This window comes from Empidonax traillii, unplaced genomic scaffold (genome assembly GCF_003031625.1).
Source record: "Empidonax traillii isolate 1590-97213 ecotype Southwest subspecies unplaced genomic scaffold, ASM303162v1 scaffold1379:size164548, whole genome shotgun sequence".
Lineage (NCBI taxonomy): Eukaryota > Metazoa > Chordata > Aves > Passeriformes > Tyrannidae > Empidonax > Empidonax traillii.
Genome location: NW_020956572.1, coordinates 4,633 through 32,631, shown reverse-complemented (window position 1 = coordinate 32,631; position 27,999 = coordinate 4,633). Strand labels below are relative to the sequence as shown.

The 27,999-nt window shown below is 52.6% G+C and overlaps 1 protein-coding gene across 1 annotated transcript; it reads right to left on the bottom strand.

The window, feature by feature from the left end:
- Positions 1–25: 25 nt before the first annotated feature.
- Positions 26–27,999, bottom strand: LOXL2 (lysyl oxidase like 2). The gene is made up of 13 exons (XM_027906948.1): positions 27,595–27,999; positions 25,748–25,923; positions 15,691–15,902; positions 11,330–11,552; positions 9,810–9,993; positions 7,966–8,117; positions 7,124–7,291; positions 4,884–5,049; positions 4,193–4,436; positions 1,811–1,926; positions 1,563–1,699; positions 1,040–1,151; positions 26–284 (listed from the first exon to the last, which is right to left on the bottom strand). The coding sequence occupies exons 1-13, from the start codon at positions 27,950–27,952 to the stop codon at positions 205–207; spliced, it is 2,328 nt and encodes a 775-aa protein (XP_027762749.1). The 5' UTR covers positions 27,953–27,999; the 3' UTR covers positions 26–204.

Sequence of the window (27,999 nt, the reverse complement as noted above, 5' to 3'; positions counted from 1 at the left end):
GGGGAAGGCACGGTTGGATGCTCCGGGGCCGGAGGAGGTGAGAGCACCGAAGGCGGGGAGCGAAGGCGGCTGCAGGAGATAATTCACCTGGAGATTCGGAGCCGGGCTGTTTCCTTGATTTCCTGGTGGTGCAGTGGTTTGGGAAGGAGCGAGGCAGGAGTCCTTGCCTTCTTTAAATAGTGGGGAGCACGGGGGGGGGTCCCATCACCGGGTGGACACTTTGTTATTTGTGAGTCCGCTGAAGTGGTCGAATTTCTGCTCCGTTTCGTCGCTGAAGGAACCGCCTGAAAGGGCACAAAGGGGGCACAAAGGGGGCACAGGGTGAGCACAGGGGGCAGAGGAGGCTCAGGGCACAAAGAGCTGCAAAAAGGAGGGCTCAAAGATTCTCCTGGGCTAATTAAATTTGAATTTTAGTTTAGTTTTACCACGACTGAAACAGCCAGGAGGCCCCAGGTTTAGCCCTCGATGAGTTTGGAAGATTAAGGCTGCGAGCTAACCAAATTCACTGCTTGGTGGTTTAAAAAATAAAGCTGTTAAGAGTATTTAGGAATGTTTAAAAAAATAGAAAATTTAAGCCATTTATATAATTAAAAAAAAATTAAAGCATTTATAAAAATTAAAATGATAAAATTTAAAATATTAATGAAATGTAAGAAACATTTCTAAAATTTTTTTTTAAATTATCACATTTCTAAAAGTTTTTAAAAAATTATCACATTTCTAAAATTAAAAAAACCACACCAAAAATAAAACGTTTATAAAAATTGAAAATAGAAGATTTAAAACAGCGATAAAATTCAAAAAACAAATTTATACATTTTTTTTTTCAAAATTAAAACGTTTCTAAAAATCTTAAAAGTTTAAAAATAAAATTTTAAAACCCCCCACAAAAATTAAAATATTTACAGAAGTTAAAAAAATACAAAATTTAAAAACATTTCTAAAATTAAAAAAAAAAAAAATAAAACCAAACCAAACAAACAAAAAACCCACAACATTTAAAGCACTTGGACTGCACCGGAGCTGGCAGGGCTCTCACCTATGTGGCAGTTGTACATCCAGATGCGCTGCCCGTCGTAGCGGCTCCGGCACTTCATCACGTTGTTGGAATAATCCGACTCGGCAACCTCGTAGTTGGGGTTGATGACGACCTGGGGAGGGCAGGGGGAGAGGCACGGGGTGGGGTTGTTTAAAAAAGGTGGGCTGGAGGGCACACAGAGTCGGCTGTTTTGTTACGCTTGAGGGTTTTATAATGGAAATGGGAGCTGCTTGGTTAAAGCCAGGTCAGACACGGAATCCAGGATGGTTTGGGCTGGAAGGCACCTTAAAATCACCCAGTTCTACCTCCCTGCTATGGGCAGGGACACTTTCCACCAGCCCAGGCTGCTCCAGCCTGGCCTTGGACACTTCCAGGGATCCAGAGGCAGCCACAGCTTCTCTGGGAATTCCATCCCAGCCCCTCCCCACCCTCACAGAAGTAGGAGGTGTACAAATAAACATCTTGTTAGAATGGGTGAGATGGTAACAGCAACAGGAGTGGTCTCCAGCCCTCTTTTCCTTACCTGGAAGAGGTAATCTCCGGGTGGGACGTCGGTGATGTCGATCCACTGGCAGTCGATGTCGTGCCGATACACGTCCCAGCAGCCCACCGTGATCCCCTGCTCCCCGAAGTTGGCACACTCGTACTGCTTCTGCACGTCTGAGGGGGGAAAAGTGCCAGGAAACAAGTGTTAAACCCACAGCAAGGCGGGCTGGGCGATTCCCTGAGGAATTCCCAGGTGTTCCCAGCTCCCAGGGCTCTGGCACGCACCTGCTTCACATTCCGTGTCTTCCAGGCAGAAGCTGGCTTTGTGTCCCTCGGCCACCTTGGTCCCGTTGAGGTTCAGGAGATCGTAGTGGGTGAAAACCTCCATGCTGTGGTAGTGCCTGAGGGTCACAGACAGGGAGAGTTATCCTTATAAATTAAATTAAATGGAAATTCAAGGGCAAACAGCCCCTTAATTCCCGGGTCGAAAGGGCTGCAGGAGGTGGAGTGGGAGAAACCACAGCCAGGGAATATTCCCCTGGGGATAATCCTGTCTGGCACCATCACCCATCCCTGCTTTCATGCTGGCTCCTGGATATTTATTTACATGGAATTATTTATTTGCATGGAATCATGGAATGGTTTGGGTTGGCAGAGACCTTAAAGCTCATTCCATTCCTCCCCCTTGCCATGGGGTGGAATGGGATGAGGCCATTCCACCTTCCACTATCTCTGGCTGCTCCAAGCCCCAGCCAACCTGGCTTTGAACTCTTAAAAGTGCTAAAGCTGTTCCAGGGAAAAGCCTTGCCCTAGTTTTTTTGGGATCACAGTGTTTTATAACAGCATGAAGGTTAAAAAAACCCAACACCCCCAAGTCATCACCTGTAGCAGCCCTGGCATTTACCAGAAGAAGGAATATTCCATGCAGAGCTGGGTGTGCCCAGCCCAGCCCCTGCCTTTAGTAATTGTTCAAGAAGCAGAAGGTGAATTAATTGGCAGAAAACAAAGATGGGGCCAGTTTGCCTCGCTGGGCTCACACAGGATGTTTCCCCAATTTAAACTGGGGACATTCCAGCGCTGCTGGGCACAGCAAAAGGTGAGGAGAGAGCCCACTGTGGATCCCTGACCACCAAAGTTAGTCCCCAGCGGGGTTTGGGTGATGCTGGACTTGGGGAACGTTGACTTTTGGATGCCCCCACAGCTGGCTCAGCAAAAATGAGGGCTGTGCCTCAGGCCAGGTGGAGTCCCTGGGGTTTGGAGAGCAGGAATTGGGTGGCAATACCTGCCTGAAGCCCAACTGTGGGCTCCACGAGGCCAGGGCTGGGCACACAAGTGTGGTCATGCTGATGCAACACCTGGATTGGATCCCAGTCCTGGAATCAGGAGCATGAGCACATTGGGAAGAGGAGAACAACTGGGGGTGCTGAGACAGGAGTGGGACCTTAAATCACTTTGTGTCTGTCCCAGCTCTGGGAGTTGCACAGCTCAGCTCTGAGTGAGGCAACTGCAGAGACAGGCCCTAATTCAGAACCGATTTCTTAAGAATTTAAAAAAAAAAAATAGAAGAAGAGGAAAAAAAAGTGCATAAATCCTCTGTAAAAAATAATCAAGGCTTAAAAACTTCCCATCACCATAACTGCACGTAGATTTGCAGATAAAAGAGGAGCAAGGAAGGAAGGGGAGGAAATTTTTCTTTTTTACCTCATCCTGCTTTAAAAAAAAAAAAAAATCCATAAATTCCCATCTGCCAGAAGTGAATCACTTCTCACTCCCTGCTCCGGGTCTTTCCCATTTTTGTCCTCCTTCCACATCCAAAGGCACCCAAACAGGAGCTCGCAGTGCTGGAGGGAGGCACTGGCAAGGCAGAGGCGCAGGGCTGTTTGATTTGGGGCAGATTTGGCTGCCTCTGCTCAGGGCTGGAGGCTCCCAAGTCTGACTCAGATTCTGAACTATGTCTGAACCACTCCGAGGGGTGTTTACATTCTGCTGTTTACAGGCTGGAAAGATTGAAGAGGAATTGAGTTCATCCTCCTCCTCCACCTAAACAGGATCCAGTTTTGAAGCTCGTGGCCTTTCCCTCGTCCTTTCCCAGTCTCTCCTCACTTCCAAGGGCTCTCCTAGACTGCTCCAAGTGCCCCCTCATCCCCGTCTCACCTCACTCAGCTCTTTGTAAAGACTACAAAGAACCCTCAGACTGGAGAATTTTCTTACACCAGGGGCAGGACAAGAGCTGTGCACTGAGTTACTTTGCTCCCTTTCACCCCCAAGGAGAGAAAAATCAACCCTGTAGCAGCCAGTGTTGAGGGGGATTCAGAGATCAGAGAATCCCAGACGGGGCTGGGTTGGAAGGGACCTTAAAGCTCATTTGCCATGGGGCAGGGACACCTCCCACTGGACCAGGTTGCTCCAAGCCCTGTCCAACCTGACCCTGGACATTTCCAGGACGTGCCTAGATGCCTCTCCCAAGGAAAGCTCCACACTTGCCTCGTTTATATCCCACTTCTCACGTCTAATCCCAGCTGATGGTTCCTCTGCTCTCAGAGGGTGACAGTGACCCCCCCCCCCCAAACCCCACATCTCCAGCACCTCCTCCCCGCGCTCCCACGGCAGGACAGCGCCCTGGGCAGCAGAAAGGGGTGGGGGGGAGGTCCCATGTGAGGCACCCACCGGTGGCAGTCGTGCCAGACCCAGGCGTGGCGGCCGTTCTTGGGGCGGAAGTCGGACTGGCCGTTGTTGTGGATCTGGGAGGAGAAGCGCAGCAGGCGCCGGTACCCCGAGGTGATGGAGGTGTTGGCGGCAGAGCTGGCCAGGCAGTTCTCCTCCAGGGCACACTGCAGCATGAACATGGGCCTGTCCTCCAGGTAGGCTGTCTGCTCCACCAGCTCCGCGTTCAGCACCAGGTCGGGGGCAGCTGGGGAAGGGAGAGGGGAAGGAAGGGGTTAAATGGGTTAAAAACACCCCAGAGGGGTCTGCCAGAGGGGAAGGTCAGCCCCTTCCTCCCGCTGCGCTCCTCAGCCTCAGCAGCAGCAGTCTGAGTCATGGAATCATGAAATGGTTCGGGTTGGAAAGGACTTTAAGCTCCTCTAATTCCCACTCCCCTGCCATGGGCGTGGGTTGGAAGGGACTTTAAAATCACCCAGTGCCACCCCCTGCCAGGGGCAGGGACACTTTCCACTAGCCCAGCTTGCTCCAACCCGGCCTTGGACACCGCCAGGGATGGAGCAGCCACAGCTTCTCCAGCTGTAAGAACTCACCACCGCTTTGCCACATCCAAGGAACAGCACAGCTCACCCCGTTCCCCCCGGCAATCTCGGGGCAGACCCCCGTGGGCAGGCACAACAAAACCCAGGTTACTCACTCTCTGAGCAGGACACCCCGGCTCCAAACCTGCCCCCTCCCCTGGGGCAGGACACGTGGGCTCCGTCGTGCCGGCAGTGGGCCAGCGACATCTCCGTCCCCGAGCACTTGACCCCGCTCATCACCACGCTGTCGGCGCTCACGTCCCCGTGCCAGTACCAGGTTTCCTGGGCAGAAGGGCACAAAAGAGCGCATTTCACACACTCCTCGGGGTTCAGGGGGGCTCCTTGAGGGATATTTAGCCCCGTGTGGCTCCCTCCAGGGAAGGTCAGTGCAAGAGCCCACAGTGTGCAGGAGGAGGATGCTGCCAGTGAACTCAGGGAAGCAGAAGGCTGATCAACCCAGATTTTTAACCCCAGTCCCCTATTCCCCGCCCTGAGCATCTCAGCAACATTCAGCAAAAGTTTCTCCTTGTTTCTGAGCTGGTTTAAATCTCCCCCTTGTTTTTAATTCCACCCTGCTCTGCCCGTCCAGCTGACGAGTTCATCCCGGGGCTCTTGGAAGTCATCGGGGCTGCGCCTCTGGGAGAGGTGCCCAGCATTTAAACCACATCTGCCTTGGGACATCTGGGCACTTGGGAGGGCCACGAGCAATGCCAGAGGTTCTGCTTGCACAAGGTGGGGGGGATAGGCAGAGTTACAGCCGTGCTGGAAATACCAGTGGGAACAAGGAATTTGAGGAGTATCAGGACTAACAGGATCTGCTGACCCAGGGGCAGCATCTCTTGGTGTTAAGGAGGACTCAGAGATCACAGAATCCCAGACTGGTTTAGGTTGGAAGGGACCTTAAAATCACCCTGTTCCACCCCCTGCCATGGGCAGGGACACCTTTCACTAGCCCAGGTTGCTCCAGCCTGGCCTTGGACACTTCCAGGGATGGGGCAGCCACAGCTTCTCTGGGAAATCCTCTCCAAGGCCTCTCTACTCTCACAGGGAGGAATTTCATCCCAATATGCCACCTAACCCTGCCCTCTGGCAGTGGGAAGCCACCCTGTGTCCTGTCACTCCAGTTCCTGATGAAGTTCCCTGCTCACTGCTCCTCTTCATCACCCCGTTATCCAAACCCCACAGGAAATATCAATTAACTCACAAACTCACACCCCAACAAAGTTGCCACAACACAACTCGGGAGAAGGTGAGGAGGGGAGGAAGAAAGAACTCCAAAAAAAAACCCAAATCAGATCAGATCTGACAGCGTCAAAAACCTGGAGCACGTTTGCAGGCAGAGCAAACCCATCTGTGCCGCGGCTTCCACGGCAAGAGGCTGTTTGGGAGCAACGCTGCACACACAGCCTGCCCTGTTCTGCACACTGGGGCTTTATGCTCCTGGAGCTGGGGCAGCATAAGGGCCTTTTCTGTTTGGAATTCCAGCAGCCTCAGCTAAAGGAAAAAATGCCTTGTTCCCCGCTGGACTCTCAGGGCTGTGTCAACAGAGCCAGGCGGTCGGCAGGGCCAGCGCTGGGGGACGTGGGTGTTCTCAGCTCCTGGGATCTGCCACGGGGGGGGAGAAGCAGCTGGAGGAGCCAGTTTGTGCAGGGGAATCCTTCCTGCTGGGTTTCCAACCCCAGGGGTGTCCCTTGGGGACCGGTAGATCCCCTCCCTGGTTGTGGGTAGTGGTTGAATTGGTTGGAATCTGCTCGTGAGCCCAGTGTGTGACACAGCCTGGGTGGGAGAGGATCTTAAAGATCTTAAAGATCTTCCATTAGCCCAGGTTGTTCCAAGCCCTGTCCAACCTGGCCTTGGGCGCTTCCAGGGATGGGGCAAAAATTAAGTGTAGCTCTTGGTCAGGGAGGGTTTAGGGCATCTGGCGTGAGAGGAGCAAGGAGCACAAACAGTTTGGGGAGCTGGGTCCAGCCCCACTGCCCAGGGCGGGGCACACACCACCCAAGGGATGTGACACCAGTTTGAGCTCGGCTTCCACGCTCCAGGGAGGGATCAGACACTGCACGTGGCCACCAGGGATCAGGGAGTGAGGCTTCCCGGGAAACCTGAGCCGGGAGCAGGACGAAAACAACAGCTCTGCCCAGAGCTGCAGCAGCTCCTTCTGCTCCAAACCTCCCTCCTCATGGCTCTTGTTCAACGAGCTTTAACCCTCAGGGTCCCTCCAGCTCGTGCCTGGAAGCCGAGCGCTGCAGCTGGGGGGTTGTTTTTTTTCGGATAAACCTTCCTCCCCCTCCTCCAGCATCCCCAAACCCACCCCCAGACCCCCAAAACCCGGGTGGGGGAGGGCTCAGGGGCTCACCTGGAAGGCGTGGCTGGCGAAGCCCAGCCCCAGCTGCCTGCACACCACCATGGCCTCCACGGTGCCCCAGTTGTCGCTGCAGACCGTGCCCCACCTCAGGGTGCCGTTGCGCTCGGCCAGGACCTCCACCCTGCCCTCGTAGGGGTTGCGGCCTCCGCTCAGGCGCAGCTGCAGGGCACAGACACCCACGGGGCAGTGAGGTCAATGCACACACACCCCACCCCACCCCACCAGGGCACGTGGGACAGCACCCCGGGGGCTCCTTGGGGCTTTGTAGTCCCCGAGCTCACACGGGGAGGATCATCATCAGTTTGGGCATGGATGTGGTTCGGGGTCACCTCCCACCCAGGGCAGGGGACAGTCCGGCCAAGCCCTGCAGCTCAAAGGGGGCTGAAGGAATAGCACATTCCCTGTGAAAACTCCCCTTCCCTGCTCCTCTAGACCTCTGGAAGGAGCGCTAGCTCAGGGGAACCCATGGCAGGTTCATGCAGCTATCACAGATAGCAGATTGTGTTGGAAGGGACCTTAAAAATCACCTCATTCCAGCCCCTGCCACGGACTGGGACACCTCCCACCAGAGCAGGCTGCTCCAAGCCCTGTCCTTCCATCATTCCTTTCTTCATTTAGAAGCCTCTGTCACTCTCAGAGGAGCTCAAAGCTCGGCCTGAAAAGGGAGCATCGCCCTCATTTTCCCTCCTGACACAACACCGAGGGTAAAACCCTCATGGCTGGGGTGAAAAGGATTCCTTCCCAGCGCTGTGCACTGGCAGGTGATGCCGCAGCCTGGAAACACCCCATCCCACACACTCCCTGGCACCCAGATCACTCAGCTTCTCTCTCACCTGGTTCTGGAAGCCCATGGCTGGCACGTTGCACCTGACAGCAGCGTCTTCCTCGTGGTTGCAGCCCTGGGACTCCGTGTTGAACTTGCAGTCCGTGACCGACTTCTCAAAGCCCGTGCAGTCGATTTCGTTCAGGTGGATCGGGCCCATCCCTGGAGGGGGGAAAAGAAGGGGAAAAGGGTCCCTTAATGTCTCCTCCTGTGGGGAGGAAATGCCCGACAGCAGATGCCACGCTGGGGCCCTCCAGCATTCGAAACACCTGGAAGAAAAAGCCACTGATTTTGTGTGAAAATAAACCAAAAAGCTGCAATATGGTTATTAGTGTTTTCACTGGTGAATTCTTCGCAGTGTTCTCCGGGAATCCAGCAGGCAAGAGCCCCAGAAAAAAAGCCAAGTTTCCGCTGTTACATAATTTACAAACTTCAGCTGCAGGAATTCACAAATTATGACCCTTTGGCTGGGTCTGTGCGCTGGAATCTGCTCCCAGTCAAGCCCTGACATTTAACTGGGACATGGACACGTTTGCTGGGACTATAAAGCAGAAAAACCACAGGGATGGATGAGGAGCCACTGAAATAAATCCGGGCCAGGTGGTGTGGGCTCCAGCACAGGAGCGAATATCAACCATTCCATACTGCAGAGAGGTGCTGGGAGGCAAATGGGAATAATCTGGGAGGACAAGTGGCATCCAAGATGAGGTTGGTCCTTCAAAGCAGCCTCAGAACACCCAAATTCCCTGGTGTGCAGCTGGAACAAACCAAAGAGTGACCACGGATGTGGAGTTAACTGGGAGAGTCCCAGCTGGAGCCTGGAAGGGAGTTTGGACCCAAAGAGCTCCTTTTCCTCCCATAATGGGATGATCCCGCTGCTGGGGGGAGCTCAGCCATCCCAGAGGACACTTCTGACAGGGAGCACTGATGGATGGCCAGGGCTGAGCAGGAAAAGAAAGAGAAGCCTGTGGGAATTTCCAGGCTGCGGGAGACAGCAGGAACGGAGCGTTCCATGCTCTCCTCCCTCACGTGGCAGCCTCTCCTTCCCTCCCCACAGCCATGATTAAGCTGTTTCCTACATGCAGTTAAGCACACTAGCAGATTTCATCCCACCACAAGAAGGGTTTTGGCAAATCCAGCGGGCAGGTCACGTTTTAAAGCTTTCCAGACTCGGGACACACCACGTGTTGTTTCCTTCCCTCCCCTTCTCCGAGTCTCCAAAGAAGATTCACCCTTTCCTTTATTCTCACAGTAAGGGTTTGGTGTCATTTGCTCTCCTTTTCCCACCACAGCAGCAAGGTGTGAGAATCCCCAGGTGGTTTCAGAGGGTGTAAGTTCACCTTCGAGTTGCCATTTCCCACATTTTGGGATTTAAACCAACTCCCAGACACAGGAAATCCAAACCCAAACCTGGCTCTGAGCTGTTCAAATGCCCTTCTATTTATAATGGGCGTATAAATGACTCCATAAATTACTGTTCTGGTTTAAATTGGAGCTTTTGAAGTCTGGATCCAGGACTCATTTTTGCCAGGAACCTTCTAGTAATGCATGACACCATGATGTGGTTCTAGAGGACTCAAAGGGAGTCTTAGAGCAACAGATGTGATAATGAAGAATTAATTCCTGGAACAGCTGCCTGAGCAAAAGGTTAAGCTCATCATCCCCAAACTTCCTTCAAGGAATCTTGAACATCTTTTTAAGTCACATATTCCAGTCTGGACTCGAGAGACTCGTTAAGGTCAGAGGAGAAACTTCTGGCCCTCAAAGCAAATATCCAGTAAAAACACGCTCTGCCCCATATCCTGAAGGGCTCTGGGAGGTGGGCAAGGCCCCAGCATCCCCTGGAGGTCTTACCTTGGCCAAGCCTGGCTCCTGTGATGGCCTCCTTGGCGCTGCCAAAGCCCAGCTCGCGGCACACCACGCTGGCCGACACCAGGTTCCAGTTGTCGTCGCAAACCGTCCCCCACTCCCCGTTTTTCAGCACTTCCACTCGCCCCTCGCCCGTGTTGGCTCCTCCTTTCAGCCTCACCAGTGGTTGCTGGAAGACACGGGGTGGGAGTGAGTCTTTACCTGCAAACACTCAGGGTGTGCACGGAGGTGTCACCTGAGAGCTGGGTGGTGGCGGTGGCAGCGGAGCTGAAGCTTTGGGAACACCAAGAAATCCTTAACTCTTCCTGCCTGGAAGCGGGCTGAGGTCACACAGGGGACATGCAAAGCCCAAACAAAGGCTTAAGGAATGACTTGGCAGCGTGTGTGGCTCGGGAGATTAGTAATGGTTTACAAGACCTTTCGCCTTTCAGGCCTAAATCCTGCAAGTCCTCGTGCAGGGAAGGGCCCGGGATCCAGGCAGGGATTGCACTATTCCCACCACAGAGGTTTTGGGAGGTGCTGGCACCTAAGAAGAGCCCAGAGACCCTCCTAAACCCACACAGATCCAGGGCTGGGGGATGCAGCTCCAACCCCACCCACAGCACCCTCGGAAAAACCCCTCTGACCCAGCTTTTAGGGCCTCCAGATCCCAAAAATCAGCCCTGTGTCCTAAGGCTGCAGCTGGAAAATTTCCCTTGGCATCCACTAAGCCATGTTTGCTGCACGTTAAGCTGTTCTTTCCTATTCAGTCACCCCCCTGACCCCGAGCACAAGCAGCTCCAGGGTTGTTTTACAACACTTTTTGCATATCCCAGGATTTTTACAGCCCTCTCCTCGCTAGACTAAACAAACACAGCTCCCCAACCTTCCTGCAGGCCGTGTTTTCCCAGTCTCCCAGGGCATTTCCTTGCAGAGGTAGAGGAAATGCCAACTGATTTCCCTCGTCCCTCCACAGGGAAAATCAAGCCAGCAGGATTCCAGTGGCTGTGGAACAGCAAAGCCCGGCAGCGACTGGGCACCAGTTCAACTGGCTCGGACAGAGCAGCTCCTACAGGAACGTGACCCGGGGATTTTCTCACTCCTTGCTCCCAGCTTTGCCAGCTCCCACCCTCCAGAGCCGGCAAAGGAGGCAAGGAAGCAGGAGTTTCTTGGGATAGGGGTTAGCTGGGCTGGCAGGGAGGTGGGAATACTCAGAGGGGATGATGGTGTTCAGGTCCTACAGGGGAGAGTTGATGGTGGAGAGTTAACACCCCCAGGGTGTTCCTGCTCAGACCCACAGAGGCTTAGATGGGATATCAGGGAGAAGCTCCTCCCTGTGAGGGTGGGGAGGGACTGGGATGGAATTCCCAGAGAAGCTGTGGAAGCGTCCAAGGCTTGGAGCAACCTGGCCTGGTGGGAGGCGCCCCTGCCCATGGCAGTGGGGTGGGATCGGACGACCTTTAAGGCGCCTTCCAACCCGAACCACGCTGGGATTTTGGGACAAGCTGGGTTTTCTCCCTGCTCACCTCCTGCCTGAAGGCTTTTCTGAAGCCGCTGTGGCTGCTGGGGGCGAAGGCACGGCCGGGGACACAGCTGACAACGGCGGGCATCCCGTTCTCACACGTCACGTTCTTCTCCGCGTCCACCGTGAGGTGGGTGCCCAGTTTGCAGCTGGAGATGTGAGCCTCGTTCCCACTGCAGTCCATGGAGTAGGGCCAGTAGTGCTGCTTTCTCCTGCTGGCAAACATCCTGGAAGGGATACAAGAGGACGAGGAAAGTCGGGAATCCATAAAAACTGCACTGATGGGGTGGTGTTTTTTGGGGGGAAAATGCCTAGAAATAAAACTGGGATGGAGCAGGAGTTGTTTGGAGGTTGAAATAGAACTGGGATGGAACAGGAACTGTTTGGAGGCTGAAATAGAACTGGGATGGAACAGGAGCTGTTTGGAGGCTGAAATAAAACTGGGATGGAACAGGAACTGTTTGGAGGCTGAAATAAAACTGGGATGGAGCAGGAGCTGTTTAGAGGTTGAAATAAAACTGGGATGGAGCAGGAGCTGTTTGGAGGCTGAAATAGAACTGGGATGGAACAGGAGCTGTTTGGAGGCTGAAATAAAACTGGGATGGAACAGGAACTGTTTGGAGGCTGAAATAAAACTGGGATGGAGCAGGAGCTGTTTGGGGGCTGATCCATTCACACAGAGGACTCTTCGTTAAGGTGGTACTTAGAATCATGGAATCCTTAGGGAAAAGACCTCCAAGGTCATCGAGTCCAACCACCTGGAAGCAAACAGGCCACCTGCAAAAGCTAAAAATCAGAATATGAATCAAAGGTGCAGCCACAGCAGCTCCAAGGGGTAGAAAATCCCTGCATCACACAGGGCTCAGCTCATTCAAACTGCAGTGACCAAACAGGGCCTGTGCAAATAACCACGGATGAGTTTGGCCCCCAAAATTCCTCTCCCTCTGCTGCTTCCAGCTGGGAATTGGCAGATTGGGAAAAAAAAACTCCGGGGGCTCTGCAGCTCCTCTCGAAGGCTCGGTGTTAACAAGCCTGACCCCGAAAGCAATTTCCGAGAGCAGGAGCAGTTCCCTTGCTGACATGTTCACAGCAGAGGAGCTTGGCAGCAGCTCCTGCTTCTCGCTCCCAAGCTGCCTGGAGCTGCTCCAGGCACTCCTGAGGAGGAAGGGGGCACACGTGGGATAAACCGGGAAGGGAAGGAATCCAGCTCCGTCCTGACTTTCACCGGAGCTGAAAGTCAAGGAGGCACAAATTATGGGTCAGATCATCCTCAGAGGGGAGGTGGGAGAGGTTAAAAACACAGAGGAGACAACGCCCTGCTGTGATCCCAACGTGGCTTTGTGGGATCCCCGTGGGCTCCCCGGGATCCGAGGATGGGCTGTGACAAACGGGTGGGTGGAACTTCTGGGAGGAAAAGCACCAGTTCTGGGGAACTGCAGAAGGTCCCTGCGGGACTGAGGGCCTGGAGAGCAGCTGGGAAGGGCCCAAGAGCCTTTCAGAGGGGGTTGGTTTGGGATTCAAGTGGTCAGGTTGAGGTTTTTATCCCCCACACACACCACGGGGGCTGATTCGCAGGGTCACAGAGATTTTGAGGGACTCTCCTCTCCCCTCCTGCTCACTGAGCTCTGCTGACCAGCTCAGCAGTTCTCCAGGCTCACAGCCACTGACTAATCCCTTCTGGAGCCAAACTTCCCTGGGCTGAGGTTGGGGATGGATCCAGCCAGGCTGGAGATGGAGGTGCAGCTGCAACTCATGGTGCCGGGCTGGAAGGGATGGAGCGGGGCTGAGGTCCTGCCTGTCCTGGGGGGGCAAAACTGGCTGTCAACACAAAGCAGAAGCTGTCAGGGGGCCCTGAATCGAGGCAAAAGGGATGGGAAGTTGGAACAGAGAACAAGAATCTAGAATATAAACCCCCAAAACCAGAGAGGCACAAAGCACCAGCCACCTGAAGGAGTATTTTCACCCTCCACGGACAGGCCCAGGGAGCTCCATGAACTCCAAAGCAGACAAGAAACAGCCTGTCTTGGAGAAATAATGATGGGGATGCCTCAGAATAGCAAACAATGACCTCATCCTGGAAATTTCATGAGGCATCAACATCTGGTTGGTATTAACAGCCCTCGGTAGGCTGGGGAGAAATAAAACCCCACCTCAGTTTTCCCCAGACAGAATATATATATATATAAAAGCAGAATACAGATGATCTTTACAGGCATTGCTGTCTTTCAGTTTTTAAACACAGAAAGGGTGTAAACCCCCTGGTGGGAGCCAAGAGCAAGGTCAGAGGTGGCAGTGAACAGTCTGGTTGGGAGAGCCCAGCCAGTTCCAGGTCAAGCTGGGCTTCAAACCATCCCTACTGGTGAGGGGAGATGGACTTTCATCACATGAAAGCTTTAAACAAAGCACAGGTGCAGCCCAAGGGCTGTGGGTTGGCTAAAGGAGCCTGGATGGGTAAGAGAGAGCAGGGGAGGTTGGATATTAGGGAAAGATCCTTTATCCAGAGGGTGTTCAGGCACTGGAATAGGTTCCAAAGGGAACTGGTCACAGCCCCGAGGCTGCCAGAGCTCAGGGAGTGTTTGGACAACGCTCTGAGGGACAGGGAGGGATTTTGGGGTGTCTGTGCAGGGCCAGGGGCAGGCTGGTTGAAGTGGGAGGTGCTGTTTGCACTGACACTGAACGGAGTATCCTGGAGCTGTTGAGCTCTTCCAGCCATTTCTTTGACAAATCACAAAGCTTTAAAGCTTAAAAAGGCATCAGGTCCATCTTTCTGCCTCTCCCTGATGCCAAATCTCTCCTCTCTCCATCAGCAAAACCCATTAAATCCTGCTTTGCTTTCCCAGCCAGAGCAGGAACTGGGAGGAGGAGTGAACAGCAGCCCCTACACGAAACCACTCTGAAGAATGAACAAGAACAGGGAAACAGCACTGAGATGGGTTTCATTTCCTACCATAAATCGTGCTGTCAGCTCCAGAGGCCGAGTTACAGTCAGGAATAAAACCCTGGCACTGGGACAACGATGAACTAAGTTGTTTTCTTTCGAGCAAGATCCATCTGCAAATCGTTTCACCTCCCACCATCGGGCAGGAGCAGGGGATCTGCAAGCTCAGCAGGCAGGGCTGGACTTTGGGGAGGGGGTTCAGCTCCAGGGACCGGCCAGGATGAGCCCTTCCCTCTCCAGAAGAGCAGGGACAAGCAGGGAGCAGACCTCTCCTGGCCCAGGCTCATCATTCCAGCACCTTGCCCAGGAAGCAAAGGTCACCTGTGCCATTCCCAGCCCAGAATTTGGAGGTTTCCCCGCCCACCAAGGTGACCCCTAACACTGATTTTACACGGTGGATCTGCCAGTAACACAGAGGCCAATGCCCCAAGGAAGAATCCAGCATTTACACTCTGCTAACAAACAAAACTGTCCAGCTGCCAACGTTTCACAAGCCCCAATAAAATGCCCTCCCGTCCTCCTTCCACCCTGGGACAGCATTCAACTTTCCAAAGTCTCTTTGCTTCCCAGAATATCTGTGGGTGCAGGAGCCTGAAAACAAGCAAAGAGGCACTGGGGGCCTTCAGCAGCAGAGATCTCCAAGCCTGAGGATTTGGAAGCCCCCAGCATCTTCCCAGCTCCAAGCAGTGGGATTTGCAGCACTGCTGGGTTGATGCTGGACAGCCCTGCCTCAGATTTTCCATCTCTGTGTGTGCAAGGGACAGGACAAGCACCAAGCACCCTTTTATTGGAGGCAGATGGCTCCAGCTGCTGGAGTTAATGCTTTTCTTGGAAGCAGCACAACTGGAAGCAGGAAAAATAGAAAAAAAATAAAATCTACTTTGTCTTTCTTAGGGGTGATTTATCCCTCGCTCCTGCTCCCCTGCAGGGGGTGGGAATCTCAGGGGTGAGCTCGAGGGACTGATGGAAGCAAACCCTCCTCAAACTGGTGTCTGAGCCTGCCTGGGAGCAATTATTGACTCACTGCTCGTCTCCCTGGGAATCCTGAGAACAAAATTCCTCTTGGATTCCTGATTTCAGACTCCTGGCGTGGGTTTTCGCCATTCCAGCCCCGATGGATCGGGATTTTGCTAATAAAAGAACTGAAACGTGGCCAGGCAGGTCCAGGGGAGGGGGAAGAGCTTTCAGAAACAGCAATTCCACAGGCCAAAAGGAGCAGGCAGGAAAACCACAGCTCCTGCCTGGAGAATCCTGCTCTCCCCTCACCCAGTGGATGCTTTTCCCACCCCACAAGTGTGGAAAAGAGAGGAGACAGAACCTCATCTGAACTGTTTTGCATCTGCTTTAGGGTGTTGGTTTTTTGACAATCTGCCTTTGTGAGCGATCCCAGGGGGGTGTTTGTGGCTCTCCCCCAGCCCTGCTCTTACTTGTACACATTGGTGTTGTATTTCCTCTCGCTGGGGAAGCCAAACATGCCACAGACGACCCGGGAGTTCTTCATGGTCCAGTGCTTGTCACAGATCTGCTTCCAGGTGCCCTCGTCCTTCACCTCCACGTAGCCCTCGGTGACGGGCACCCGCTTGCGGTAGGTGGCCAGGATGGCCCTGATCCTGATGTCCTCCACCTGGATGTTCATGTTCTGCAGGCACAAAAGGCACAGGAGTCACCCTGGATTCGGGGGGAAACTGCTGGTGGAGCTTCAGGGTGGGCTGTGCAGGGAGGAAGGACAGGGAAGCAAAGATTCTCTTTGCTTCAGGACGGGAGGGAATGGATTCAAACTGCCAGAGGGGTTCAGACTCTCCAGCCCAAACCATCCTGGGATTTCATGGAACAAACCTCTCCAGCCTCCATCCCATTAAGAGGATGCTCTTTCTCATGAAAAACAAACCCCCCAAACCCAACTTTATTTTATAAGTAGCCACTTAACAAATCTCCTGTGTCACTTAAGGATGGACTTAAGCACTTGTCCATCCCAGTGCTGGTTTCTGGCAGCACAGTGACCTGAATTTAGTCCCAGCTGCTGTGAAAATAAGCTCAGCTTTCTCAGGGCCATCTTAAAGATGGAATCATCCAGGGAAATGCAGCAAACTGGGAGCCTGGAAGGGAAAACTTTGGGGTTTTCACGGAGCTCATGTGGAACGTGGGATTCCACTGTGCTGACACCAGCATTTCTCTGGTGCCTCCTCCAGCTGAGGCAGAGACTTGGGGGTGGAATGGATTTCACATGTGGAGCCCTAAAAGTGAGGGCACAAAGCAGCCCTGCAGGGCCCCGAGCCCAGAGCGAAGCCTGGCTGGAAAATAATCCGCTGTGGCCACGGCAAGAGAGCTACTGAAAAACGGATAAAACCCATTCCAGGAGCCCTGAACTGTCAAATATGCACAAACCCACGTGGGTCTGGCTCAGGGTTACATCAGGACTGAGGAATCCTCCCTTCCCTGCGATTCAATCGCTTGGAAAAGAAAAAAAAAATGCCCGGAGCTTTAAAGGGCCACGAGAGCCTCTGGATCAGCAGCTCCTGGGGCTGGTGGAGGCCAGGAGGTCACAGCAGGACGTGCTGAGTCCTGCAAATGACGTGGCTCATCCATTCCCCAGATGCTTCAGCAGCTGCTGATGCAGCAAAGAGAGCCCAGGGAAGGGGAAAAAAAACCTGCCTGGAGCAGGGAATGGGGCAGGGAAAGGGTCTGGCATCTCCTCACCCACAGCTCTGCCCAAGCCACTCACTCAAGTCTTCCCCCTTCCTTCTCCTTATTTCCCTCCTCCCCCCTTTGTTTTTGTTCTTAATATACAAATATTTATATATAATATTTATCTAACATATTTATATATATATAAAATGTTTGGGTTTTTTTCCCACCCGGTTTAACAACAATCACCGATTCCTGCTTTTGGAGTTGATCCTCCAGCACATCCCAGCTGGAGCATCCACCAAACACCCCCAGGAACCCCAGAAAACAGGACAGTGGGATTTGATTTGGGCAGCTCAGCGCTACCCACACAGGCTTCACAGCCTGGGCTGCAATTTTGAAAGCCCTTGCAGCCCTCAAGAAATAAAAACAACCCCTGTGACACCCAAATTTGTTACAACTGAGACCCTACAAGGCTCTGAAGAGGTCTGATGTGAGGGTAAATTTGAACCAGCTCCTGAGAAATCCATTTGCAACGCCGAATCCTCCCGGATTTTGGCAGTTCCTCCTCAAATATTCCTGGGTTTTGACTACGTGCTGTCAGGAAGGTGCTGGAGCCTCGGGGCATTCGAGGCCTCCCCAGGCTGGGTTCCAAAACCTGGAGCTGGCTTTTTCCCCCGCTGCAATTTGAGAAATGTTCCCAGTTTTTCACTCGGTGGGCAGGGTGTGTTTACCTGGAGCTCCAGCCCAGTGGTGTCAGGGAGAACCTTGTTTTCCTGCTCCCTCCCACCTTGCTCTGGTTTCTTCCCCGGGAAATCAAGGAGTAATCAAAGCCTGAAACTCCACTTGGAGCCAGCTTTGAGTGCTGAAGGTCTAAAAGTGTTTTTAATAAAAAGGATTAACCCAGAGGCCAGAGAGCCAAAGCTTCAAATTACGCTGGAAAAGCAGATGAAAAGGCAGGAACCGAGGAGGAAATGTGCGCTGACAGCTGAGAAAGTGGGAGAGGGAGTTTTCCACCAGTGAAAACAGGCTGTTCCATGTTTTTCCAGAAGAGCTCTGGCCACTGCAGGGTGCCCTGACCTGCTGGGGTACCTGTGACCTCCCCCAGGACTCAAAATTCCTGCACTTCCCACATCCAGGCTTGATGTTTGGGCTTGTCTATTCCCCTGAGTGATCAGCTGCCCTTTGCTGGTCGTTTTACAGGGGTGAAAAATAAGGTGCAAATGGAATTTCTTGCTCCCAGGTTTGAGGAAACACTCTCAGGGACAACAGGACACCTCAGGATCTGCTGCAAAGGTGCCACAAAACACCTCCCTTCCCCCAGAGGTGCTGACACAGGCACAAAAAGAGACATTCTGCTCCAACCTGGGACTCTGCTCAGCAAATCCAACTCCTTTGTCATGTTTTTTGGCCTGTATTTGCTAAGAAGAGGGGAAAAAAAGAGAGCAAACTAGCAAGAAATAAGGCATAATTCATTGCCTGGAGGGTATTCATCTCCAGATAGGTCTAGCAGACCACAATGGCATTTTCATGATCTGTCTGAGAGCAAAACCAACCCCCAGCCAGTCCCCCTTTCCACTCCCAGAGCTGGTTTAGAGCAGAGAATTATTGACAGAGCAGCTCCAGGGTTTGCACCGAGAGCAAAACCTCGGAGAGGAATTCAAGACACTGCGGAGCTCTCAGCTTTATGTTGGAAAATCAAAGAACAAAGGATCAAAACTGCGGGTTTTTCAGGGAGAAAGGGCTGCCAAGAGCTTTTTCCCCCCAATAACTCCTTGAGATCTGAACGATTTCCTTTCACTGGAGAGGTTTTGTTACGCTGGGACCGTTCAATAATGCAAATGCAGGCAGGAAGGTTCAATCTCCCAGCACCAACTTGTGGAGCAGCTGGGCTGATGGGGAAAACAGGTTCCAGAGAAAAATCAGCAGCAAACAACGCTTAATGGCTAAAGCAGGCTCCTGAAATGCCCCTGATGGACACGTGGAGAGGAAAAGCTGCAACAGGGAAACCTCTCTGAGGGCAGGAGAGAGCTGGGGGTTAAACCATAACGCTCTAGGAAAGCAAAGGTGGGATGGAGAGGGATGGCACTGGAGGGACAGGACACAGGGAATGGCTTCCCACTGCCAGAGGGCAGGGTTAGGTGGGATTTTGGGGGAGAAATTCCTCCCTGTGAGGGTGGGGAGGGGCTGGGATGGAATTCCCAGAGCAGCCGGGCAGAGCCAGCGCTCCCTGCTCGCTTATGAAACCGCTGCCTCTGAGAGCCTCAGCAACCCCCAGAGACAGCCCAGAGAGAAAAGGGGTTGTTTTGGAGCCCTCACAAAAGGATTCCTGGCTCAGAAAGTTTTCACAGGAGCCTCAAACGGCTTTTGTTTCCACCCTCTGAACCAAACGCTCCCCCCACGGCTTCGGATCCGAGGGCAGAACCCGGCGCAACTTTCATAATATTTGTTTTCACCTTCTGCCCCTGGGTTTTTGGTGTTTGTGTCCTTCTCCTTGCCCAGACCCTGAGCTATCCTTTCCTTCTGCAGGAGCCCCTGAGGACGCCCAGGAATCAACTCAGGGAGAAGATCCCATTCCTAGAAATCCGAGTGCAGCTCCACAAGGCTGCAGACACTGCCCTGGTGCTGAATCAGCAGCTCCTGGAAGCCACACTTCTCTGCCTCAGACTAGCCTATATTTACAGCTCTCCTGCTTTAAGACTTACCCCACCATCCCCTCAAACTGCTCTTTCCCTCCTTAGGCCTGACCTATCCCTCTACCCCTTCAATGAAAAATACATTTACACTGACAACAGAGCTCCAGATTCCTTGGCTTCCAAACACCGAGAAATAAGGCTGAAACTCGGGCTGTAAATTGATTTTTTTTTCCCCCTTCAGTTAACAACATAACACCAAATCTTCCCAGGCAGGCTCTGCTCATCCCACCCTTTCTCCTGCATTTACATCTCCCCTCAAAGTCTCAACCCCAAAGTCTTTTCCCCTGAAACTCCTGTTAAAGTTATCCCCTGCACACACATGGGGAAAGGGTGGAATCTGTTTGGGTTCAGACATCTGGAGCTGAGCCCCTGAGTCACCAGCAGCGTTCCCAGCTGATGGATAAACACTGGGAGGGAGATGCAGCAGCACAAACCCTGCAGGACATGGATCCCCTGGGAACGGGAGGAGGGGATGGAGCTGCCAGCACGTTCTGTCCTGGGGCTGAGCAGCACAAAAGGGCCAGGGCTGGGAGTGCAGCTCGGGATTAGGGGCCAGGAGGCATCGACACAGGGCAGATTAGAGATGACAAAAGGCTGAGCTGGGAAAGGCTCCTCACTGCCAAGGCAAAAGGGATGGAGCAGCGCAGGGAAAGGAAGGGAAAGGGAAAAGGAAAAAGGAAAAAGGAAAAAGGAAAAAGGAAAAAGGAAAAAGGAAAAAGGGAAAAGGGAAAAGGGAAAAGGGAAAAGGGAAAAGGGAAAAGAAAAGGAAAAGGAAAAGGAAAAGGAAAAGGAAAAGGAAAAGGAAAAGGAAAAGGAAAAGGAAAAGGAAAAGGAAAAGGAAAAGGAAAAGGAAAAGGAAAAGGAAAAGGAAAAGGAAAAGGAAAAGGAAAAGGAAAAGGAAAAGGAAAAGGAAAGGTTGGGGATGCCAAGGAGGGAGCAGAGCAGGAGCACTGAGCCCTGGAGAGACTCTGGAGGCTCATTTTGGGGCAGGACCTGCTCTGGCCCGGCAGCATCAGGCTCTGAGGGTGTCCCCATTCCCACTCTGCTTGAAGGACAATCTGGATCAGAGCACCAGAGAGCAGGACAGGAGGAGGTCAGGAACGTGGAATCAGGTTGGGAAAGACCTCCTGGATCACCACCCACCTTGTCAACTAAACCCTCACACTCTGGCCTTGGGATAAGTTAAATATTGTAACAGAGAAATGGTCTTTGGGGTCCCTTCCAACCCAAACCCTCCCCTGAGTGCGTTCACAGCACCCTGAGGTGCAACAAAGCATCACAGAACAACCCCCCTGGGGATGCAGGTACAAATTATCACACTCACCTCCCAATCACAGCACTAAAACACGGTGGATTGTCCCAAAAATCAGCTTAATTAACATTTCTCAGGAGCAAAGAGGTGCTAAAGACCCTTCTGGGCGGCAGAAATTCCTGTTGCACTTGGGTTTATGTTTAGAGAAGCAAACATTTACACCAAGGGGGAAGAAGTCCTGGCTCACTGAAAGAAATGCAGTGTTTTAAAACGCTGTTGTCATAACAAACAGGCAAATAAACCTTTTATGGTCCAACATTTCTGAGAGCTGCAGGACACACAAGCCCAGGGCTGAGATGAAAACTCAGGATCATGGAATGGTTTGGCTGGGAAGGGACCTTAAAGCTCCCCCAGTTCCACCCCCTGCCACCTTCCACCAGCCCAGGTTGCTCCAGCCTGGCCTTGGACACTTCCAGGGATGGTTCAACCCACTCCTAACCTGGCAGAACCAGAGCCTTGGAGCCACTGGGCTTTGAAGTGAGGGGTTTGGGTTTTTTTTCATGCTTCACATACACCCAGAAGGGAAATGAAGGCCAGAAATAGCAGCACACAACCCGGTGTGTTCAGCCAGACCTTGTCTGGCCACTGTCTGGCCAGAGCCCTGGGCTGGTCTCAGGTACCAGAGCTATTTGTGAACCTCCAAAAGCTGCAGAAATTCGATATATTTAGAGTGTGGGTGCACACAGAGGAAGAAGGCGGACAACAAATATTTTGTTAAGGATGTTTTGGGGGAACACGTTAAATAAAATACCTCTGGTGCATTCATTTAAGAAAATACATTAAGGTGGGACTGAGTTACTGTGGCCTTCAAATTGCTGGACAGCCCAGGAAGGGAGTCACAGGTGGGTCTGGGCTGAGCTTGGATAACACAGAGGGACTGAATGTCCTGTTTGGAAAAAGCAGGGATGGCATTCCCTGCTCCCAGCTTTGGGAACACACACTGAACCATCTGATCTCAGGGCTCCAGGCATCCTGCAAAGCCTCAGGGAAACACTGGGGGCTGTGCACACATTTATACTCCAGGCTTTGGCAAGGGATGAAAGAACCTTGAAGGCAGGTCTGTGCTACCCAGGCACTGCTAGAGGAGCAGCCAGGAGGTGCTTCTGCACTGATTTATCCTGCTCTTTGTAATAATAATAATAATAAGAAGAATAAGAATAAATAAATAAATAAATAAATAAATAAATAAATAAATAAATAAATAATGGCCCCACATTAATGAGAAACTGTTTGGTTATTTAGTCTACAAAATTCCAAGAGCAGGGAGGGAAAAGCCTCTCTGTGAAATAAATGCACGTGATGTCTCTCCCTCCCCATCAGGGCTGTCCAAACCCTCTCTCCTGGCTCGGACAAGACGAGGAACCCCCAGTGCAGCCACTGAGCTAAAGGCCTGTCAAGGGAGCAGGGCTCAGGCACTGCCCCTTCCCAACAGCAGAGGGGATGGAAAGGCTCAGGGACAGGAAGAGATGTGACATAACCCCCAAAATATGAGCTGGGACTGGGAAAAGATCTGCCCGAGCACGACCATCTCCGAGCCAAAGTGATTTATGGGGGTGGAAAATCTCAGCCTACACCACTTATCTGCAGCTTTTTCTGGGAAGGGGAGGCATGGAGAGTGTCCAGTAAAAATAAACTCTGCTCAAGGGCTCTCCAGTTGCTTTTAACAGAGTGTGAACTCCCTGGCTGGCAGGTTTGGGGAAGCAAGGCCAGATTTGAGCAAAATGTCAATTTGTAGAGTGCCCCCTGAGCTGGACCCCCCTCAAAATGTGCTGGTTTTCCATGTTAAATCTCTGATAGCCCCAGGGCGTTTGAACTGAAGGGGTTTAAATGACAAAGAAAGGCTGAGGGAATTGGGATTGCTCAGCCTGGAGAAGAAAAGCTTCGAAGTGACCAAACTGGGGCCTTCCAGGACCTGAAAGGAGCTAAAAGAAGGATGGGGGAGACCTAAAAGAAGGGTCTGGAGACTCAGGACAAGGGGGAATGGAACAGAGGGTAGGTTTAGATGGGATATTGGGATGAAATTCCTCCCTGTGAGGGTGGGGAGACCCTGGCACAGGTTGCCCCATCCCTGGGAGTGTCCAAGGTGGAAAACCATTTCCCAATATCCCTCTTTCTGCACAGCTCCAGCTGTTCCCTCTGGTAACAAGGTTCCCAAAGTCAAGCCTTGCTCCTGTTAATCCACTGCCTGTACCCCACCAGCCTGCAAACAGTCAGATCCATTTGGGAATCCCTAGGTGGAATTCCACACCTCAGCTCGGTGCAGCACCTCCAGCCAGGCCTATTTTGAGCAGAGCCTGGTTTTTAACCACTGCTGAAGCCCAAACTGGAACGTGTTCCACTGGGAATCTCAGTGGGATGGTGCTGGTTTAGCTCTGTCAGTGCAATGGCTGAGCTGGTGGAGAGTCCTGACCACGGAATTGCTGCTCAGAGAAAATATCAAGCCCCCCCTTCATCACCCCCCTGCTCTCATTCCAGACAGCAAACATCACTGCAGGAGCTCTGGGCTGCAGGCTGAGGAACCCAGCAGCTCCCAAGGTGGTGATGGTGATGTTTGCCCTGATGAATGTGAGGTATGACAGGGGCAGAACTCCCAGGGGAAGGGCAAAGACTTTCAACTTGGCTTCACAGGAGGCTTTTTGACCCGCCTGGTTTGGGGGTTTCTGACCCCTGTGAGTCACCCTGTGAGTCATCCCGGGCTCCAAGTGTGTCACAGAGGAGATAAAGCAGAGATTAAGAGGAGGGAAGCTCAGAGAGGAGGGAGGAAAAGGGTTGAAATATTTGACAGCCAGCTGTGACTGAGAAGGAGCTTCTTCCCCAGTGGCATCCTAAAAATTCCAGCACGTCACCTTTAGCCTTAATCCTGCTGCAAGGAAGGCAGCAGAGAAAGAGCCCTTCAGCTGCCACTCATCCTGCAGGGAGAGGGAAACAAAACCAGCCGGGCTGTGCAGAGTGGGAGCAACAGTGGGGGAGGAATTTGGTCCTGAAAGTCAGGCAGAGAGAGAATTCTGAATGGTTTGGGTTGGGAGGGACCTTAAAGCTCATCCAGTGCCACGGGCAGGGACACCTTCCACTGGACCAGGTTGCTCCAGCCTGGCCTTGGACACTCCCAGGGATCCACAGCTCCTCTGGGAGTTCCATTCCAGCCCTCCCAGGGCACAATTTCTTCCAAATATCCCCCCTAAACCCACCCTCTGGGGGTTGGAAGCAGGCAGGGGAGAAGCTGGGGGTGACAGCAGCCCCTGCCCAGGAAACACACACCACTTTTACCACCTGCTTGGAGCAGGCACTTAAAAATGCATTTATTTCTCTGGCCCACATCTATTTCTCCTGCTGCTGAACCAAAAGCTTCTGCTGCACAAACTCCTTCAGCCTCATGATTCATTTTTCCTTCGCACCCTGGAGGTTGGAGCACCCAAACCAACCCCCAGCTACCCAGGGCTGTGCCCAGGGATGAGCAGCAGCTCATCCACACTCCAGTGCTGAGCTCATGGAAAGGCAGAGCCCTCCAGGGCTCCCATGATTAATGTGTGAAGCAGCTCAGAGTGAAGTGACCTCCAGTCTAGACACTGAAGCAGCTTTTCTTCCAGGGCTTTTTTTTTTTTTTGGGAGGATTCGCTGTGGCTTTGGGGAAAGGACACGCCTGCCAAAGCCATGGCTGGTGTTCCATGATCCCACCTCATTCCCTGGGAAACAAGAGTGCCATTGATGGAGGCAGCCTGGGATCCCCTCCCCAGCCAGGGGAAGCAAGGTCAAGGCAAGGAAGAGAATTTAATCTCTCATATCCTGTACCTGCACCTCTGCCTTCCATGGAATGCTGGTCCAGGCAAGGCTGGGTCCTTCATCTCAACAAATCCATGGAAACCACACATCCTGCATTCCCTGTCTGCTTCAGAGAAGCTCTGACTGAGGTTCTGGGCTCTTTGGATGAATTTTTGGCCAAGGTCAGTTCACAAGGTGAAGAATCAGAGCACCCCAAACAAGGCTGGGTCACCACAAGCCCCTTCCAGCCCGAAAAGCTGAAGGGACAAATTCCACCTTATTTTTCTTTGCAGAGCTCAGCCCAGCACTCCCCCAGCTCCTTATCCTGCTGGAATCACCCTTGGGGTTTGAATCAAGCCTTTGGGGTCTATCATTTCCCCCTCAGATCTCACCCTCAGCCCCCCACTCTGACCCCACCCCAGCCCACGACTTCCTTCCACCACTAATCCCCCATTCCCACAAATATTTCCATACTGTTATCATGGTTTCTTCATCACTGCTGAGTCAAAATGTGCAAAAAACATCTGGATATTTTTTTTTCCTGCAAATCCACCCATTCCAAGCCACGGCTTTAAATCCTGTTCACTCCAAACCCACCCCTGTTGCTGACCAGATTATGCCAGGGGGCTTCAAACTGGTCCCAGTACCAAGGGGGAGGCACCAGGGGGAAAGAAAATTCAGCAGTTTAATACTACAAACCTGCAGAATCTCTGTGCACAGAACACACTTTGCCTCTCTAAATTAATTCTTCCAAACACAATAACCCAGTTTTTCCATTTTGAAAACTGATCGTGGAACTGGAGCAATTTATCAAAACTTACTTATTAATTATCATTTATCCTTCTTTTTACATTATAAAACCCCTTTAAAATTCTTATTATATATATATATATATATATAATATTCTGACCTGCTGAAATTGGGATCTGAATTTTGCACCTCCCAGGAGCACTGCCAAGAGTTTGCATTAACCACCCCAGCTCAGCTGGGATAAACAGGAGATAAGACAGGTGATAAATAGGTGATAAACTCATAACCCTGCTCCCCAGGAGGCTCTGGATCAGCAGCTCACGGTTTTTTAAGCCTGTTTACCTCTATTTGATTAATGAGTGAGTTGTCAAACTTGAAGCCAGGGATTCTCTTTTCACTGCAGACCACTCCCACGTCCTCGGTGTGTTTGCAGTCACTCACTCCCCAGCCATTGGAAGTACAAGCTGCCAGGGTGGTCTCCTTGCCAGTGCAGTGCACATTGTCCAGCCAAATTTTCCCTGAAGGGCAAAGAAAATAGAGCTGAGACTCTCAGAGAGGGTAAACCTGGGTGGTGCTGAAAGCAGGGGAAGCTGCTGGGCTTTGGCTGTGATTTCTGCTAAAATAAACCCGGGTAGAGCTCTCCCTTTCCCTTTTCCACGTGGGAAATACCCACCACCAGCCCCCCCCCCTGCTCACTGCCCTGCCCTGAGGACAGCTCTGAGCACACAATGTCACCAGGTCCCTTGATTTGGCTGATTAGCCCCCTCTAATCACACTCATCAATTCATCCCTCCTCTAAGCTCCTGCAGGAGCAGCTCAGGGTTTGCTCGAATGCCTCAGCTCCTGCAAAGCACATTTCTGCTTCTGTCTGCAGCAAGCCCCTGTTGATTGGAACCTGCTGCTATTGGGGTGCTCTTGGAAAATAAAACGCCAGGTCCGACCTCCAGCCTGTAATTACCATTTCCCCTCCAGCAAAAAGTGTACAATGCATATATATATATATATATAAACTATGTCTTCTTAAAAATCAGGCCCCTCAGAACTCCCTTCTAAGAAGAACAAACAAAACCCAGCAGGTGTCACCTCCAAAATTCAGCTCGTGTTTCTCCCAAGAGCATCTCCAAGATCCACCTTCTCCAAGTGCAAGAGAGGACATGGGCAAGGAGGGACAGGACACAGGGAAGGGCTTCCCACTGCCAGAGGGCAGGGGTAGATGGGATATTGGGAAGGAATTCCTCCCTGGGAGGGTGGGGAGGCCCTGGAAAGGATTTCCCAGAGGAGCTGTGGCTGCCCCATCCCTGCAAGAGATCGAGGCCAGCTTGAAACAACCTGGTTTAGTGGAAGGTGTCCCTGCCCATGGAACATCTGGATGATCCTGAAGGTCCCTTCCAACCCAAACCACTCCATGATTCCATAATGCACAAATTTGGGGTGGGGATGAAGAGCTTTCCCCCAGGAAAGCAGGAACAGCCTGAGAGCATCCAAGATGCTTATTCCCAACCATCCTGTTTAGGATATGAGGTGTGCAAGACCCCTTTGGAGCTCCAGACCAGTCTGCACTGCAGAACACGATGCAGGATGTTCTGGAGAGGCTGACAGGGAAAAGAAAAGTTTGGATAACATCAGCCAGGCAGTGTGTTTAGAGCCTGAAGTGCTGAGAGGGAAAAGGAACAGGAGGAAGGAGCGTTGAGAGGCCCCTGTTCGACTCGCTGCAAGGGAGTGGAATTGTGAACTGGGAGAAGCTGAGGTGCAGCTGAGGAGGAGCCTCCCACCCTACCCTGTTTCTGAGGTGATCATCCAAACCCTCCTGGACCTCTGGCAGCCTTGGGGCTGTGCCCACTGCCCTGGGGAGCCTGTTCAGTGCCAACCAGCCTCTGGGTGAAGAACCTTTCGCTGAGATCCAACCTGAGCCTGCCCTGACACAGCTCCAGCCGTTCCCTTGGGTGCTCACACAGAGCTGCTGACCCCCCAGTCTCCTCCTCTCCAGCTGGACAGACCAAGCACCCTCAGTATGGCCCTTCCAGACCCTTAATTGTCCCTCCATCATAACCTTTCACCATTTCCTTCACCCCCCAAACTGCCCCCGAGACCGCAAAGAAATCCCCAACCCCTTCAACCAGACCGACCCCTCCGAGGCTCGGTGGGAGCTCAGAAACACCCCCAGCAGCTCTTGGAGCCCCCCCTTTTACCTTCTCCTTTGCCATACTTGGAGCTGGGCAGCCAGGACACGGCCTCCACGTAGCCCAGCTCCCTGCAGGCCACGTGGGCGGCGTGGATGGAGAAGTCGTCGTCGCACACGGTGCCCCACTCGCCGCCGTAGAACACCTCCACCCTGCCCTCGTTGTGCTTCCTCTTCTGCCCAGCCAGCCTCAGCTGGATTTTGGGCACGCTGGCCGGTCTCTGGGGGGGCTGGTACACCTGGGGAGGGGGCTCAGGGTAGCCGGGGAGGTAGGGCCAGTGCTCGTACTGGGCGAAGCTCGGCCAGGCGAGGAGCAGCACGAGGAGGAGGCGCCAGTGGTTGTGGGGGAAAACGCGGGCTCTCCCCATTGTCAGCGCTCCCAGTCCTCAGAGCCCACCCCAGGCAGTGCAGGTAG

What these genes read in the sequence shown, in the direction of transcription:
- LOXL2 (XM_027906948.1), bottom strand. Translation starts at nt 27,952, where the DNA reads ATGGGGAGAGCCCGCGTTTTCCCCCACAACCACTGGCGCCTCCTCCTC. An exon ending in CAAGTATGGCAAAGGAGAAG is followed by an intron (nt 25,924 to 27,594) that starts GTAAAAGGGGGG and finishes TTTGCCCTTCAG; the next exon opens with GGAAAATTTGGCTGGACAAT. An exon ending in AGACACGGAATGTGAAGCAG is followed by an intron (nt 1,700 to 1,810) that starts GTGCGTGCCAGA and finishes TTCCCCCCTCAG; the next exon opens with ACGTGCAGAAGCAGTACGAG.